The 18,450-nt window shown below is 40.4% G+C and overlaps 1 protein-coding gene across 1 annotated transcript in view; it reads left to right on the top strand.

The window, feature by feature from the left end:
* The window catches only part of CPVL (carboxypeptidase vitellogenic like), a 118,584-nt gene that overhangs the window by 31,439 nt on the left and 68,695 nt on the right, over window positions 1-18,450 (top strand). Inside the window, 4 exon segments of the mRNA XM_037836969.1 lie at window positions 8,112-8,226; window positions 9,157-9,215; window positions 10,614-10,693; window positions 15,699-15,765. Coding sequence (XP_037692897.1) covers window positions 8,112-8,226; window positions 9,157-9,215; window positions 10,614-10,693; window positions 15,699-15,765 — 321 coding nt within the window.

Genomic DNA, 18,450 nt, shown 5'->3' with positions numbered 1-18,450 from the left:
CAGATTTTCTTAAAATATATCTCCCACAGGTGGTTAAATATCCACTACCAATGCTGCAAAGATTTGAAGCTCTTTGACAGTTGTCTTCTTCAAACTTTCCTGTTTACCTTCTCTTTGGTATGTACTATGGCATCAGGGATCTGGAAGAATAGAGAGTAAATGAGGCAAACAAAAAGACAGTAGCTAAAAATAATGTTACAGATCACTCCATCCATAGATATATTCAAAGTCTTCAGAAATCCTTGTGTGCCTAATTATATTTGGGAAATGAAAATTTAACATGGAGAAGAAAGTAACTTTTTCAGCCATTTTGTTCTTTGCATCAATAAGGGAAAATCAGACCTCCTGTTTTCCCACTTGCCGTCCCTCCCCCCACCTTTCCTTCTAAAGTACAGCTCTCTGACAGAAGGAACAAACAGAGAAGTCAAAGCTACCTTGTACAGGAATGAGAGCCAGGTAAAGTTTAAGAAGGGGAAAGATAGAGCAGATTCTGGTGGAGCATAAGCTGGTTCAGATGAATCAGACATTTCAAAGTTTAATAAGCCAGAAGGAGCTTAGGAGCAATTTAAGGAGGACTTCAAACAGAAAAAGATCTGAAAAGGCTAATATTCCATATGATGGTGTGGGGCAACAATCATAGTAAATGAAGATTTAGGGAGTGAGTAACACTGTTAGCTTCTAGTAGAATTCCTTTTAAAAGCACAGATGGTTTTAAGTTGGTTGTTTGCATGTGTTGCGAGTGTGTGTGTAGAATTAAAATGCTATTATGTACCTATTTAACAATTCTAGTCACAAAACTAATTACTTTAAATAAAATGCTCTGTCTTGATTAACACTATTATTGTGGCAACTAAAATATTAGCTGATCTGGGTTCTATGTGGCAAAATAGGAGTCCATGCCAACATACTTGAGGGGTACTAAATACTGCAAGTAAAATGAACACTTTACTTAAACCAAGCAAATGATCAGCCTCTGCATATAGAAGTGTGAATAGAGGCTTAATTAATTTACTAATTGAGTTCTCATTTTAAGTGGTACCATTTCTTGATCCCCCAGATTTGAGTGTGTTAGTGGTTCAGTTGCTGTTTCTTCTTACATAGTGTGGCATTCCTTATTGGGGCTGAGGAGGAATGGCTAAAGCTCCATATTGATGGTAGATTCCTAAGTTGTGAATTCAGCTACTCACTAAAATATATTTGTAACCCCAAAACCAACACTCATGGCACTTTTGCAGTCTTTAGCAGACATGTGCAGAGCAGCAAAAAATTCAAGTTTCCTGTCACACACATTCTCAGCTGAGATTGCACAAGGTGACTCTCCATCTTCTTGTTTCAGCCTTCACAGTGTTAACAAGTGACCTTTTTTTACAGTATATTTAATGCCGTGTTTTTCACATTTTTGTGCTGTTTGGTGGTGATTTTGCTGTTCGAGATGGCCCTCAAGCGTAGTGTTGAAGTGCTGTCTAGTGTTCCTAAGCCCAAGAAGGCTGTGCCATTATGTACAGGGAAAACACATTTGTTAGATAAGCTTTGTTCAACCTGAGCTATAGTGCTGTTGGCTTTGAGCTCAATGCTAATGAATCAACAATGTATATTAAATAAGTGTCTTTAAACAGAACTACACATAAAGTCAAGCTTATATATTGATCACTTGACAAAAATGTTCTGACCAGAGGCTCCCAGGAATCTAACCCTTCATGTCCCCTTGGAGCAATGGTTCAGTATTCCTTAGTTCAGTGTACATGGTGACTTTATAGAGCATAACTACTCAGATAATGAGAAGTCACTCTGTGTACCTAGCCCTGGGTGTTGGAAGATGACCATCTACTCTGAGTGATTTCTTAGTCCAAAGCATTACCCTCACACTTGCTGAGGTGCCTAAGATTCTCACAATTATAGTGACTCCAATAGAGGCTCCTTTTAAAATACAACCATGTTACTTGAGAGTATTGGAATTGGCAAGTCTTTAGCTCCCCTCAGTGTATTAACTTACTGCTTCAGTGACATATGTAAAGCCTGAGTAAAAGGTCACCTCCACCATGCTTGCAGGGGAGAGCCTGGAGGAGATGGAACAGTGGATGGGTACCATTTGAGGGGGGCAGGGGTGGAAAGAAAGCCTGAGATGCTATCCAGGGAGGGCATGTCCACCCGGGAGCAATAAAGCAGGAGGGATTCAGCACTAGTTTAGTTTCATTTCGTTTTCCCATGTACAGTCTCCTCTGCTGTATCTTCTGTACTAAGGAGCAGGTAGAAAGGAAGAAATTGGGTGTGTTAAACCAAGTAAATGAGTTCTGATTACTTTGAAAGACCCTCCAAGAAGACAAAGGGTAGATTTTTTTCACCATCATTGTGAATAAGTAATGGGATGTACTAAAATGAGAAATTATGTGGAGATTCTAAAAAGCAGAATAGGTAACCTGCCTCCTTCTTGGCTGTTTATTCCGGAACAAACCTTGAGGAAGGAGCGTCTAAGTTGATGAGTCAGCCACCAGGGGTCGCCAGAAGAATTGAAAGGGTTTCTGAGACAAAGCCGTAGTTTCTTGCTCACCGCCAGAAAGGCTCAGCAGGTGGGATCTGCATGTCCCCACCCTTCCACCGCTAGAGAGACTTCTCATTTAAATATTCAGAATTCTCTATTCCTTATTTGTGATCATCAGTTCTTTTTATACTACTCTGACCTCTGAGTCATTGTAAGTTTTCTTTTCTTTTCAATTAAATGTATAAGGCTGCATCATTGGGGCTTACTTGTCTTAGCTCAAACTTTACTGCATCACAGATGCTTTTTTGCATACTCTATCTATAATGTCTACATTGCTCTATCATGTCACCCCATTTATTTAATTACTTGTTTGTTACCTATCTTTTCAACCCACTGGAAAAATAATCAGAGCTAACACTTAAATAGATGTGCCAGGCACTGTTCTAAGTGCTTTGCGTATATTAACTCTTTAAGTCAGTGCAACAACCTTATGAGATGGACATACCAATGTCCTCATTTTAAAGCAGAGGCCACTGAGACCCAGAGAAGTTAAATAACTTGCCCAGTGTCACAGCTGGTAAGTATCAGAGTTGGAACTCAAAAACTTGGAGGACTGGCTTCAGAATCTATTCTCTTAACCATTAGGGCTCCTATCTGTCCATGAGTGGGATCTGCTCTGTCTCACCAGCTCCTAGAAAAAGGTCCTGTGAGTAGTGTCATATGTTAAATGAGTAACTACATTGTCATAAATTCATAAAGTGGAAAACTATTCAGTCAAATGATAGATACTGATATGAAGAGCTGTCAACATGTCATTAAGTGAATACAGCAAAGACAAAACATTATGTATAGCCTGATCCTATTTTTGGAAAAAAAAGTATTTATGTATATTTTATATATACTGTCTACAAGATGTGGGTGTGTACGTGTGTGTGTGTGTGTGTGTATGTGTGTGTGTGTGTGTGTGTTGTAGCAGAGAAAAAATCTGGAAGAGTAAACATGGTCATCTCTGGGGAATAGGATCGGGGAGGAGGGGGATTTTTTACACCCTCATTTAAAAATTTTAGTTAAGAATGAGTACTTTTGTGTAATGTAAGAAGTTTTAAGGAAAAATTTTAACACTTTTGACAAAAGTAAATGTGCTAATTCCAGTCCCGAAATTTGTAACACTGTAAATGAATTAAAACCATATCCCTTACTGCATTTGATGCTAAGTTTTGCAATGTGGTTTTGTTTAGGATGTCTTCATTTACTTTTATTCTTTCCTAAGTGGAGATTAGAGAGTGGGAGAAGGGCTGCTCTTTCACAACCGAGAGCTAAATACATCACTCTAAGAATAAGCACGTGATAATTTCAAGTATATTATTATACAACAAAAGTCAGCATCCTGTGATATAACTCCTGGATTTTTAGCATTAAGCATGTAAGTCTTTATTTTCCAGCATTTGGCTTTTTGCCTGTCATGCTAGATAAGGGTGGGATTAGTTCACAGGTTGATATGCTCATTAAAGTAAAAAGATGTATGCAAGGAGTTTTCTTTAAAAACAGGCTACATCAAGGGTTGCTGAGGCTCATTTACCTCCTTCAGAAAGTAAATTTGAGGAGCAAGGTCAGCTGAGGTGGGAGGTGTGTGCAGATCTCTTTATTATTTAAACATTCCAAGAATGCAGTGTCCTGGATTTCAGCATTACATAATAAAGATGTTTGGCACTGAGGTGTTTGACTTGACTTTGTAGTGTGGCCTTTCAGGATCAGGCTATTTTCTGAGATCTGGGAGGCCCCAGTCGATGGATGGATCATGGTGCCAGGTCACAGGAAGGGACATGAAAGGCAAGGGGACGTAAAGGAGGGGACCAGAGGTACCCGAGGGGGCAAGTTCTTTGTCCCGGCTGCCCAAGAGACTCGGACGGGAGCTTTTAAAGCAGACCGATGCCTTCCCCACCCCTGACCAGTTGAACTGAAGCTTCTGGAGATGAGGCCCAGGCAGTAGTGTTTTCTAAAAGTTCTCTAAGTTACTATTTTTTTAAATTGCAGTAGCATATATATATGTAACACAGTATTTCCAATTTTAACCACTGGTAAGTGTACAATTCAGTGACATTAATTACATTCATAATTTACCACCATCCATTACCAAGACTTTTTACAGGATGAATTATTATTCAGCCATAAAAAGGAAGGAAGTTCTGATGTATACAACGGCATTGATGAACCTTGAAAGGTTGATTATGTTGAGTGAAGTCAGACAAAAAAAAGACAAATATTATATGATTCCACTTATGTGGAAGATCTGGAATAAGCAAACTCATCAAGAGAGAACTTAGATAGGCAGTCTCCTAGTTATTTTAATGTGCAGCCAAGATTGGAACCCACTGTCTCGCTGTGGCACACCATGGCTTCCAGGGCTCCCCCGGGCACATTAGGAAGGAAATGGGACCAGCCTGAGTGTCCCCAGGAATGAGCAGACACAGTATCTCACGGTGCCAGGGACCTGGGGAGAGCAGGAACTACTTCCAGCCAGATTCTGTTTTATCCCCACCTCTAAAATATGTATATTTGCTCCTTCTGTGAGTGAATACAAATGGGAAGTGGTCCTGGTGAGTGGTAGTCAAAGATATCAAGTAAGAGGAGCTGAGGGGAGATAAAAATCACCTATGCAAACAAAACCCATGCAATTGAATCATGGCAGGTTGGGGCAGAGCTTGTTATATTGATGTAGCCCATTAGAGTTTATAATATCATTTCATGTAAGTCATCTCATCAGAACCTTCAAGCAACCTTGTGAGGTGGCATTACCTCCACTTGACAGAAGGGGAACTGAGGGCAGGAGTCACACAACCACCACATGGCCATGCAAAACCAGAACCTTTCTTTCTGCCAAATCCGGGGCTCACTGCCCCACAGCAGCTTTGAAAGACTGTCTTTGATTCCAATTCTTCCTGCCTCAACCCATAAGACAAAATCCTAGTTCCCTTGACTTTTTCATGGACATTTGAGGCAGGACTTACCAGAGAAAAACTGATCAGGGCAGATGCGGGGCCAAAGGAACAAAGGAAAAAAGCACCAAACACCTCACTCCTCCTATTCTCTCATTTATAGTTTCTTTAAATTAAAAGCGACTGTAAGTTCCTAATATTTGTCTAGCATAGCAAGAGCTGACATTTGTAGAATACATACTATATGCCACTCCCTGGGCTTTATGAAGATTCATTCCTTTAATCCTCCCAATGACCATGTGACGTAGGTACTATGATTAATCTCCATTTTATAGGTGGGAAAACTGAGGCCCAGAAATCTTATGCAATCCGCCCAAAGTCACACAGCTGGCAGGTAGTAAAGATTTGAACCCAAGCAGTCTGGGACAAGAGTCCTCCTGCTCCCCCAATTGTCTATTATCTTGGCTCTTGGAGCTATAGCCCTGTTGATCTGAGCTTCCAATTAATGCCGGGCTATTTCCATTTCTATCTAGTTCCTTAATTACAATACCAGTTTACATTTATTGCCCTTTTCCCATAGAGGAGACATTGTTCCACTTTACAAATATTATCTCATTGAACTCCTTAAATCTCAAGAGTGGGCCCCAGGAAGCCCCTCATAGGGAGGCCTTTCTCCAGCCTAAAGCTGTTCTTAACTCAGCCCCTGTGTCATCATGACCCCCTTGGACCCTTCCCAAACCTGCTGAAGGACTCTATATCAGACTTCTGGTGACTGGAGAAGAGAAATCCCTCTATTCTCTCTGTCCTCATGGTTAGGATGCTACAGAACCAGATCCTCCCTCCAGGTTCTCAGCTGTGGCACCCCCAATTCCCCCTATCCCCACTGAGTTAGCCATGCTTTCTACAGGCAGCCTTCTGACATCACCCAGATGGATGGAGCCAATACTGAGTGTACTCAGGCCTTCCAACGAAACGCTAATTTGTCTCATATCTCTGTTTGACTGGGCTAAGAGGTACAGGATTTCATTCTGACTGAAGTGATACGATCCTTATTTGCTGAGCCTGGTTGACTGAACAGCAAATGAGCCATGTTATCAAATGAGGGTTCATGACACTACTATTAGTCTAGTGGAGGCCAAGGAGAGCTTCTTTCAGATTGCTCTAGGGGATTCACGCTAAGGCCATGCTTGCTGCCCCCTCACTCACCACTCTTCACAGCCCGTAGAGGCTTGGTCAGGCTTAGTCAGGGTTCTCAAGGCTTAAACAGGGTTCTCCAGAGAAACAGAGACACAGCCAACAGGGGATATTATAAGGAATTGGCTCACAAGACTGTGGGGCTGGCAGTTCCAAACTCCATGGGGCAGGCTGCAAGTTGGAAATGCCTATAACAACCTTAGTCCAAATTTCCCAGGGGAAGCTGCTTGGCTGAAAATTCTAGTAAGAACCAATGCTGCAGTTGAGACAGAAATTCTTCTTCTGACCTCTGAAACTCTCAGTTCTGACTCCTAAGACCTCCAGCTGGTTGGATGAGGAGCCTCCCCCATTGCTGAGCGCAAACTCCTTTGGTAATTGTAGATGCAATCAATTAATCATTGATACAAATCCCACCTATGAAATACTCTCACAGTAAGAAGCAGGCCAGTGCTTGAGCAAACGACTGGACACCATGACCTAGGCTGACCCATGAAATTAGCCATCGCACCCTGAGGTTCCCCAGCTGCAGCACTGCTCCCTGCCTCTTCTCATAGCTCACAGCTGACTCCTACTTGGCCTTTAGATCTCGGCTCACTGAGCTCTTCCCTGATCTCCCTGTCTAAAGTAAGTCCCTCTCCTTCCTAGCCCTCAGTTACTTTAACATCATCCTTTTAATTTCCTTGTCATCCTCCTTTAGTCCTTCAAGCTTTTATAACCACCAGATTTAATTATTTGTTTGCTTATTTTTTTGTCTGTATTTCCCATGAAAATGTAAGCTAGGTGAGGACAAGTTTTATTTTTCACTCACTGCTGGTATTGAGACTACTGCTGGAAGCCAGTTTTCGGTTTCCCACTCCTAAAAGGACCCTTTCTAATTGATGTCTACCGCGCTTCCTACGTCAGCCCTTACCTGTTTAAGGTCTTGCTGCTGTAGTTGACGGCTCAATGACTCCAGGCCTGCCCCTACTCCTCTGCTTCCTCTACAAGAATGAAGTTGCTGTTGTCCCTGCCTTCTTAGTGAATTAAACCAGACAATTTGGGCTCTCAGTGAAGGGGGGGAAACTGTCACTAAAGAGAATGGGCTCTTTGTTGTGCCTCTGTTAGGAATATGTAGGTCAGCTGGAAGAGTCTCCCAAAGTTTAAAAAGCTAAAAAAATATAACAGTGCACAGGGTCATGTGCTAGATATCTGGGGACATTCAAAAGCAAAGCTTCTACATTCAAAGGGTTTTCTGACTCTTGGCTAGACAAAGACAATGTACAACAAGGTAGACACCAGGATACAAGGCAAATAATAATTCAAAAAGACAATAGATTTATTGCAGTGTGATTGGAGAACAGATTACTACTTTGCTCATTGTGGAGCAAATTGCTTCCTTGGGGTGTGGGAAGACTTTATGGGATTTAATCAAGGCCTCCAATGGCAAAGAGGATTTGGGTGAGCTTACTAGGGTGTATTCTGCTGCCTCGGTGAGTGGTCCCTGGTTTTTCTGTTTTCTCTAGGCACAACCAATGAGTGCCCCCATAGTTCTCTGGCTACAGGGAGGGCCAGGAGGTTCATCGATGTTTGGACTCTTTGTCGAAAATGGGCCTTATTTTGTCACAAGAAACATGACCTGTGAGTATTGCTTGGGCTTCATTTTCCTATGGAGAATTCTTTGTCTGAATCTTATACCTACTCCAGAAATAATTTAGAGTAAACACCAAACCACTAGGGCTAGCTTAACAGTTCCAGACTATAAAAACATAACTTTCTGGCAATGTCTCCCAAAGAAGTAGAGCCACCAGAGCGCGTGTCCTGTGTGGCTTTCTTCCTTGAAATTTGGGTGAAAGGTTTCCAGCTATTTCCTAGCAGCCTGCTGCAGACTCAGGGCATCTCATCTTACAAAAACAGTTGGTATTTATTACTATTTGGGAGAACGCTCTTGTGTGGGATAAATGGATGGAATTATATCCATAATTACTCATTAGAACTGAACTCTTCATGGGTCAGTCATATAAATGATCTGATATCTTGGAAGCAAGAGATGCTGGCAGGGGCTGGGGTGAAGGAGGAATGGAGAAAGAGTCACCTCTGGCTATAACCCGGATTTACCTCCTTCATCTCATGTTTTACTTTTCCTGGGTCAAAATTTGGAGTGTGAATCAGTCTGTGACTCAGTATAAAAGCTTATGTGCTGATTTTGTTGAAGAAGGTCTTCTCTTCAGCTTTGGATGGGAGGAAGAGGATTCAAGAAGATTGGATGTTAAGGGTGACTTATAGGACTGCATGGGTGGGGATTATTGCAAAGGTGGCTGAAGGGCATCTCCCCATGAACCAGCTGCACAGTGTTTGTTCCAAGCTTCAGCAGAGATGTAGAAATCCTTTGGGTTGGGGGAGAGTGAAGGTACGGGTTCCTGTCCCCACAGTGAGAGTATGAAGCAGCATCGGGGGACAGGTTAGAGTTCAGTGACATGACAAGGACACAGTGTACTCTTGGACGGAGCTGAGCTTCAGGTGGGCTCTCTATTAACAACACAGCCTCAGACCTCTTCTCTGTTTTGATAGTGCGCATGAGAGACTTTTCTTGGACTGCTACATTTTCTATGCTTTACATCGATAATCCAGTGAGTATGCAACGACCCTACGAAATGCCAACATTGGCTTCTCTTGCCTTTTTTCTTTTTATTAAGCACATTTTTAAAAAAGAGAGATGTTACCTTTTTCTTTTTAAAACAAAATTTAATCCATAAAACTAAAATCTTTTTGATATTTGTTTTACCGTTGACATATATCAACATACCCGAATTGGGGGGTTTTACTTGTTGGTGTATCTCCTTAGCTAATTTTTAATTTTATAAAATGTTCTGTTCACAGATTTATACCATTTAAGATAAGGGATTAGGTTTCTTTACACTGATGATAGGCATTTCCCCCTATTGCAGATTAATATCTAGTATCTGAACACCCAATCTTTCAAACAGAGTTTTAGATGTAAAAAGTCAAACCTGTTCTCCTTCACTTATCACGGAGACCGGAATGCCTAATCTCAGAGCAAAAAAGAGGGATCCTCTTTGGGAAGTTCTTCTGAAAATTGTTTCTAATAAGCTGCAAAACAGGAGAGTAATTTTCAGGTCAGCTTCTGCAAATTTGTAATATTTTCTTGGCCCCAGTTATTTAGGGGCCAAAAAATATTCCCAGATGGTTAAAAGGAAAAAAGAACAAAAACAAACACAAGTAGTAAGAGGGAGCAACATTTTCATTTCCCCCGTGTTTATCAACCATCTTCTTTCATAGTCTTTTATTGCCCATTTGAATTGCAGTTGAGTTAAATGTCGTGCTTGGGTGTTTGGCAAAATATCAGGAAACAAAAATCTTTACACATGACTGAGTATGCACTTAGACAAAATTATTGACACAAATAACTAGCAGCTTCTTTTTCTTTCAATTTATGGCTCAGTTGTCTGTGAACTTCTGGGTATAAGTAACTAATAGTTTAAAATCAGTTTTATTTTATTTTAAAACGCCTTATCTACTGAAAGTGAAAAGGCTTAATGCCCATTATTTCTCACAAATAAAGACAACAAAAAACACCCATCTACAACTATTTTTAATCTCCAGCCTAGAGAGTTCCTTCTTGACAGGGCAGAGTAATGTGCCCTCCAGGCTTCAAAGAGGAGAAAATTTGGGGTCTTCTGATATTGTAGCAGGGGCTGGGAAGGGTGAATTCCTCCTCCTTAAGTCGACATCTGACAGGATCCCCACTGTAGAATCAGGGCAGCCCAGCCACTGACCCCAAGGCTGATATTTTATTTGGGCTCTGAGTTGGGGAGGGGAAAATAGGTGAAGTGTAGCACCCTCCTATGAAGATCACTACTAGAGCATGGGTTGATGGCAAAAAAATCCAAGTTCAGAGGCTTGGCCTTTGGAATAAGATTGACTTCCTTCCAGCGTGGATCCATCGGAAGGGCTCCAGGGTGCACGTTTCTCTGAGTTCATACCTGCTTGTTTATTCCCACCATCAGGTTGGCACAGGCTTCAGTTTTACTGATAATATCAAGGGATATGCAGTCAATGAAGATGATGTGGCAGAAAATTTATACAGGTAAAATGTTTGGCTCGCTCTTTGCCTTCTTCAGAACAAATGTTTTTCCATTTTAATTGAAAAATTCTTCCAGTAGGAGAATTATTACTTATTGATCCACATAATCCAATTCCTGAAGATTTAAGGATAGATACCTCTACAGAAGGAATTCACACACACATACATACAACATTGATACACACTTGCCTGTTTTCCACTTTGTTATGCTATTGTTGATACTTGCATAAATCTCCAGCATGACGAGCTGAAACCTTAAGGCATAATTTTAAATTTGTAAAAATGTCCCTTTTAGAAAAAATGGGATTGAAGCAGAATTTTTCAGCTAACGATTATTTTCAAACCTTTCAGTCAGATGCCTGGGAGGTTTCTGCTTGCTTTCCAACATTATGTTTAACTTTATGTTTTGCCAGGAGACAACATCCTTTCAGAATTTAGTTTGTTTATTTTCTTCCCAAGGTTTCCTCTTTTTTGTGGCCTTCAGTGCAACGTTTTACTGTCTCTCTTGCTTCTCCTTCCTGACATTCCCAGGCTGAAATCTTAGCTTGTTAGCTAATCTCTTCTGTTTTCTTCATTTTACAAAATTATTCTTTTGCTCAAAAAAAATTGAAGGGAGATATAGACTTTTTAAAGCCTGATCAAACAATGTACATGTAATTTCTTCCTTTCTTTTCCTCACTCACATTTGTTATAGCTATTTTTAGTACATTAAAAAAAAAGTGGCCTTTCTTATTTAGGTCAGATCTTTCCAGTATATAAATAGCGACCAAGTCCTGAGTTATTTCAGATCACTAGGGCACCAGTTTATGCATTATAATAACTATGAAAAGGAACCCTGGTGGCCAGAAGGAATTACCTAGGACCTCAGCCTCCCCCCATCCTCTCCATGCCCCCTAAAAAAGAAACCACTTATTCCCCTAATCACTTGGTGGGCAAAGCAAACTGATCCTACAGGTGAAAGTGGATCTAATAGGAGTCAGAGTTTTTTTTATCTCTGATGACAAAAGCTCTCTATTTTATTCTCCTTTCTCCCCAAGGCAGATGGCTCAGGGAGAGAGGAAAGAGAAATGATCTGCTCTTTCTCCCACAGACATCTCTCTCCTCTGCTGACCTGGAAAAGAATATGGCCATCACGGTCTGCACTTTCATTTTCCACATGCCCCATTATTTTAACACTTCCTTCAATCCCAGGGGTGGGGTGTGCCTAGGACCCCACGTCTCTGCTTCTGGGTACAGTGGATCCCCGGAACAGATTAACCAGATCCTCTCAGGGCCCCTTTCCCTCCCCCTAGCTGGCTCATACCTCTGGTTCCCTCCAGAGACAACTGTCTGTGACAACCGTCCTCCCAAGTTTACTCGGGCACTGGGCCTTCCTCATTTAACACTGTGTACTCTCATTCTTCAGATCCGGAACCTATTCCTCACCATAGCCCTCTTTTGGCTGAAGTCCAAACAAGCTCAGTTGTTTAGCAAACACCCCAAGGGCGGAGGTTCTGTATGACGGAAATGCATCAATCCCAGAGCATTGCAGCGCTGCCATTTGTTTTCTGTCTCTCCTCCCCTCCCCCAAAGAGGGTCGCAGCTTCCAGTTGACCCTCTGCGTGCGTATTTACTGCCGACATGTGGTACACCTCTTCTTACATGACATGTAAAGAGAACCTATTTCAAAGCACCCATTGTTTATAGCTGTTTTAGTTCTTTTTGCTCCAGGCTCTTAGAACTGGAAAATAGCTAATCAAGGTTAGTGCAGAAAACTGATTTCAGCTGTTTCCTTTATAGTTTACACTATTTGTTTCCTTTTGTGACTACATTCTTCTCTCCCGCTCTCCAGATGGGGGTTTAGAATAAGACAGTTCCTTTAAAGACTGGACCTTTCTGCTTCTGCCTTTGAAAACTGTCTCTCTTTCTCCTGAAAATCTCATTCCTCCTGGTTATTAATAAATAACATATGGCTGCACGGAGTAGACCCCTACCGAGGCATTTCATGTTAACATTTATATCCTGCTTTGCTTTGTGTTCAGAAATGAAACTCACTAACAAATCCTTTTTTTTTCTTTCTTATTTGGAATATATTATAAGCCATAACTCCTTTCTGGTTTAGAAAAAAAAAATTGGGACAAATTTACTATTGATCTGGAGTTTCCTAGCTGATGCCACTCTCCTATTTGTTTGTTTATTTATTTATTTATTTATTTTAATTCAGTTTTATTGAGATATATTCACTTACCATACAGTCATCCACAGTGTACAATTAATTGTTCACAGTACCATCATACAGTTGTGCATTGATCACCACAATTTTTGAACATTTTCATTACTCCAAAAAAAAAAAAAGAAGAAAAATAAAAGTAAAAAAAAGAACACCCAAAACATCCCATCCCCCCATTATTTATTTTGATTGCTGACTGTGAATCAGACACTGGTCTCTACGCTGATGATGCAGTAATTAAGCTGATGCAGTCCTGCCCTCCTTGCACTTATAGACTAGATGCTAAATGAAAATGCTCTTACTAGTCTACTTTACATATTGCTTTATCATGGGAAATAACGCATGTGGCTAAATGAAGCTTCGTGACAATGATGTGGCTATGAAAGAGGTTTCCTTGATTAAATGTGACCACCGTATTGTCTGAGACTGGCAGAGAGCATGGTGGCTCGGCCACCCGGTGTAAATGACTGCAGAGGACACTCAGGCTGCCCCAGCTAAAAGCATCTGCCAAGATTCTAGTTGTTGAGCTTGTTTCGGTCAAATTCTCTGTGACTGAAAATACACCTTGCTTTGATTTTGTTGGTATGGAGCTTCAGCTTACATTATTTGAACCTCAGTCCTCCTGAGTATCTTTTGTTTGCTGAGCTTCCGACTGCTTTAGAACTGACCAAATTCCAGGGCACCCTCTTTGGGTCTGCAGGCCTTTTGAGTCATTTCCAGCCATCTTCTTTGTCCTGCTCCCACCAACTTCCATTTTTAAAAAATTAGTGCGCTTCAGTATACCTTTCTGCTACCAAGTAGCCTTTGGCTGAAATTCTATTTATTAGACAAGGCCTTGGCACAATGCCAGCTGGGTTGCCAAATGAAATCACCTGGGGAGGCATGCTTCCTGTGCTTCATAGCTCTTGCACCTGAAAAAAAGGCACTGTACATGTATGTGCACACACACGTGTATATGTGTGTGTTATGAATTATATATTTTAGCTATTCTGCTTCTAAAATTTGAAATTTCACATGGACATGATTCTAGATTCTCATTTTAAGTAAACCCTCACCATATATTGATAATCTGAAACATAGTTAAACCAGGGCACTTGCAAATCTAATTTACTAAATTTACCTTTTTCATTTTTCACTCCCCATTGCACCAAGAAAGAACTACCAAGTGTTTGCTATTATTAGCAATTTCTTGTTCATGTCTTACTGTGAAATTAAAAGCTTGTGATAACTTCCTCAAGTGAGGCCTTGCCTTGGAAACTTTGGTTAGCAAATTGTCTGGCATTTCCAAGCTAGAAGCAACCTGGGAGATTGTCTACTCCAACTAGGATTGCCAGATAAAATACAGAATTCTCAGTTACATTTGAACTTCAGATGAACAGTGATTTTTTTAAAGTGTATGTCCCGTGCAATATTTGGGATATACTTAATATTAAAAAAAAAATTTTCATTGTTTATCTGAAATTCAAATTTAATTGGCAACTTTAACAACTCTCCAACAAATACTCTGAGGAAATAATCTTTAAACTAAAAGCATAGAGCTTGATTGAGATTTATTATATTCAATTGTTGCCATTCCAACTAGCAGGAAGAGAAAAAGGGAAGTCGTTTTTAAGCAGGAAGAGAGAAAAGGAAGTCGTTTTTAGCCTGAAGGTGGTGAGGGAAGGGTGGAGAATAAATTCCTATTTTTATCTCTGCTGTAGAGCCAGCTTATTGTGGGCACAAACATGGAAGCTATATAATGCAATTTCCCAGTTGCTACAAAGGCCTCTAATACACAATAAAGAAATATGCTGAAATGCCTCAGTAGTTGCTAACGGTGATTTTTATGGGGCCTTTGAAAATTAAGCCTACTTAGGACCATGGTGATTGTAATGACCCAATTTTGCCCCACTAACCCTTGAACTTTCTCCCCCTCCTGGTTTAGTTGGGCCTCCCTGCCTTTCATCTTCTTTGGCTGGTTCTCCATGCCTTTTAGTCTCTCAGCAGGAAGCTGGGACTAACCGCTGCCTAGCTTCTCAGGCATTGCAATCTGGGTCAAAACACAATTACTTCTGAGTTTCAAAAGTTTTGTTTCCTTTTATGAAAGGTATTTGGTCAAAGAGAATCATTTTTTTAAAATCCACTTTTATTATTATTATGATGATGGAGTAATTCCTTGAGTGTGTTTAAATCTGTTTCATCATAGCTCACTGAAGTGGCTGTCGGCATCCTTCAATTAAATATGGTTTTTGGAACTTTAGAGGCCATTGTACATTTACTTCCACATCTGCAGTCATTTCCCGTTTTCCTTTAGACTACTGTCATTTTATGGTTTTTCTATCTTTGGTTATTAAACACTGACATTCTGGGAGCTCCTTTATAAATGTTTAGAATCCCCCACAGGGAGAGGCTGGTGAGTAAGTAAGGTGCCCATCACCTGAAACCTAGGTTAATAGGGTCATAAGTTTTGTAGAATTACCCCCAAGAATTGCTAACTACTCAGGGAAGCCCGTATCACTTGCCGAAGGAGCCCCTAAGTAGCTAGATGATCCAAGTGTGTAAGCCAGAGGTTTGGAAACATGCCCAGAGGGTATTTTCTAACCATCCACAGCTTACAGAGTGCTATGCACGAGAAATTTTGAAAAAATGCCCAATGGGAGCTCACGGCACAGTAATGTCTTATGTGGTAGTACCTGAGACAAGATAGTATTGTACCTGTGGGGTCCACAAATTTGAAACCTATTGCCAAATGGTGAGATTTGGTGGTATAGCATGAAGCTATTCGATTCCATGTCATCTTTATTGCTGTTCTTTTTGCAGTGCACTAATTCAGTTTTTCCAGTTGTTTCCTGAATTTAGAGAGAATGACTTTTATGCCACTGGGGAGGTAAGTTAGTCATGTTTTCTGGTGTGTTTTAAATATCATCAGATCTTAAATATATAATTTCATGGCACTTGTGGCTTATTTATTCAGCATATGTGTGTCTAAATATATGAATATGTATATATATATATATATATATATATATATATACACATACATATAAATTCAGCCCATATTCAAAATTCTTGTTGTCCCCAAAATATCCTCCATAACTTTTTTTAAATCCAGCGTTCAATAAAGGTTCATAACTTACAAGTTTGTCATATCTCAGTCCTCTGCCTTTTGTTGTCGTCGTCATTCATGATGTTTTTAAAGAGTCCGTGCCAGGTGCTTTGTAGAATGTTCCATACTCTGAATTTGTCTGATTCTCTCCTTAATGCTTAGATTCATTCAGAAATTTGGTAGGAACACCCACATAGCAACAAGTGCTTTCCATTGCATCACATCAGGAGGTGTATAGTCTAAGTTTGTTCCATTATTGATGATGCTATACTGCATTTGATCCCTTGGTCAAGGTGGTATCTGCTAGACTTTGCCATTACAAAGGTATCTTTCTCTTTGTAATCAATAAATAATCTGAGATCATGTGAACAATCTGCTCCCCCCAAATCTGTCACCCAATAGTTTTAACATTCATTTGCTGAACAATGTTTGAATCCATTACTACACTGGTGGTTGTAAAATGGTGATGTTTCTCATGTATCTTTCTCTAGATGTCAGCTGGTCTTCTTCTATAGAAAAGATCTTTTTCCTTCCTACTTCCACTCTATTATTTACTTTTAAAAATGTCACTGTGGCCTCATGGGTTATATTTGACATGTAAAAATTGATTGCTCTCCTTATTGTTTTGGATGCTCATATTTTTCCGAATTTGGTCAACGGGACCCCCTTTAAGCTGACTCCTGTGTCCTTTTAACAGGTCTCCATTAGTCTTTCTGGCACACAAAGATGCCCCAGGATCATCTTGTACTTTCCCTGACCCAGCCGTGAAATCAGCCATTTTTCTAAGGAACCCGGTTCCTCTTAATGGGGAGTGGTATTTAGAAACCGAGATCTGAGCACTATTTGTTCTCATTGCTACTGGGATTTCTTTTAGATTTTGTCTGTGGATTTCTTTTCTTTCAGAGCCAGGAAGCAAAATGACTTCATAGAGATACTCATAATTCTAATTCCATACTGTAGGGCTCTCCTCTCCCACTGTAAGGACTGTGATTCCCAAAGGCATCAATACATTTATCATTTGCTCAGTCCTACCACATGCACAACACAGTTTCAGAATTACTTCATCAGTACCACTACCAACAAGAAGCCTACAAGTTACTTCAAGACTTCTTTGCAATTATTTCTATCCTTAGATTACTTCTTGTTATAGGTTTATTATCAGAGTACTGTGTTTAAGAATTATACAAACTAATTGTATTTTTCCAGGCTGATTATGTTACAGTTTAATATATAGTTAAGTCCACTAGTTTATGTTGTTTTCAATTTTAGTGTTTGCTTTTTTCATCTTTTTAAATTTAAGTTTACTTTGAAAATGTAAAGCAGCCAATATTTTGTGAACATGGGTATAATTCTGGGTGCTAGGAATATAATGGCGAGCAAAACAAGACAAAATCCCTCATACATTCTGAAGGGTAGACAGTGATAAATAAATCAGTACCATAATGTCAGGCAGTGGTGAGTGTTATGAAGAAAGATAGAGTAAGGGTTGGAGAGTGATGAAGGTGCCATTTTGGATAAGACTGTCAGAGAAGGTGATCATTGAGCAGAACCCTGACTGAGGTGGTGGAATGACCTCATCAGTCTCTAGAGGAAGAGCTTTTGTGGCAGAAGGAACAGCAGATATAAAGACTCCGGAACAGCAAGCACAAATCCACTGCGGTGAGAGCTAGAGGCAGGCAGATCATGTGGAGCCTTATTGGCCATGGAAAATAGCTTAGATTTTATTCTAACTGTAATGGAAAACCATTGAAGGGTACAACGTTCAGTGAAAGAGATTTAGAACCAAATTCAACTTAATTGAGCACATGTATGTTGAGTATCTACCACATCTGAGGCATTGGCTAAGCATTGGGAAGTCAATGATTAATAAGACATTGATCCAGCCCTAAAGCTGAAGGTCCAGCAATAATTACAATACAGAATGAAAAGTACAATCAGAGAAGTAGCTATAAAGACAGGAATAGCACAGAGGGTGCAAATAGCTACATCTCAGTATGGGACACTCAGGAAAAGCCAAGCAGAGGAAGTGACAATTAAACTGAGTTTTGGAGGATGAACAGGGGTAAATTAGTGAAGGTTCTTTTGCTTACAAGTGACAGGAACCTTATTCAAAGTAGCTGAAGTAGAGCAAGAGATGTATCGACTCATAAAACAGGGTGATTTTAGCCTCAGGCATGGCTGGATCTGGGTGCTCAAACATTGTTTTCAGACTTTGTCTCTCACTCTCTCTTGATCTGTCCACTCAGCTTTGCTCTTTGCTGGCTTGCTTCATTTTAAGGTAAGTTCTCTTCACCTGGTGCCCCTGCCCCTACCCCCTGCCCAAAGCTCTAGGGTTAGAGCTTACCAGCTTAATTTCTCTTTCCCAATAATTCCATCCATAATCCGGGAGCCCTCTTGATCCATTTGGATCACCTGCTTATCTAGAGTCAATAACTGGGGCCAGGGAATGGAATATACAGATTGCCC

This window comes from Choloepus didactylus, chromosome 5, assembly GCF_015220235.1.
Source record: "Choloepus didactylus isolate mChoDid1 chromosome 5, mChoDid1.pri, whole genome shotgun sequence".
NCBI classification, from domain to species: Eukaryota; Metazoa; Chordata; class Mammalia; order Pilosa; family Megalonychidae; genus Choloepus; species Choloepus didactylus.
Note: the sequence above shows the minus strand (reverse complement) of the source record. Positions and strands in the feature narration are given on the sequence as shown.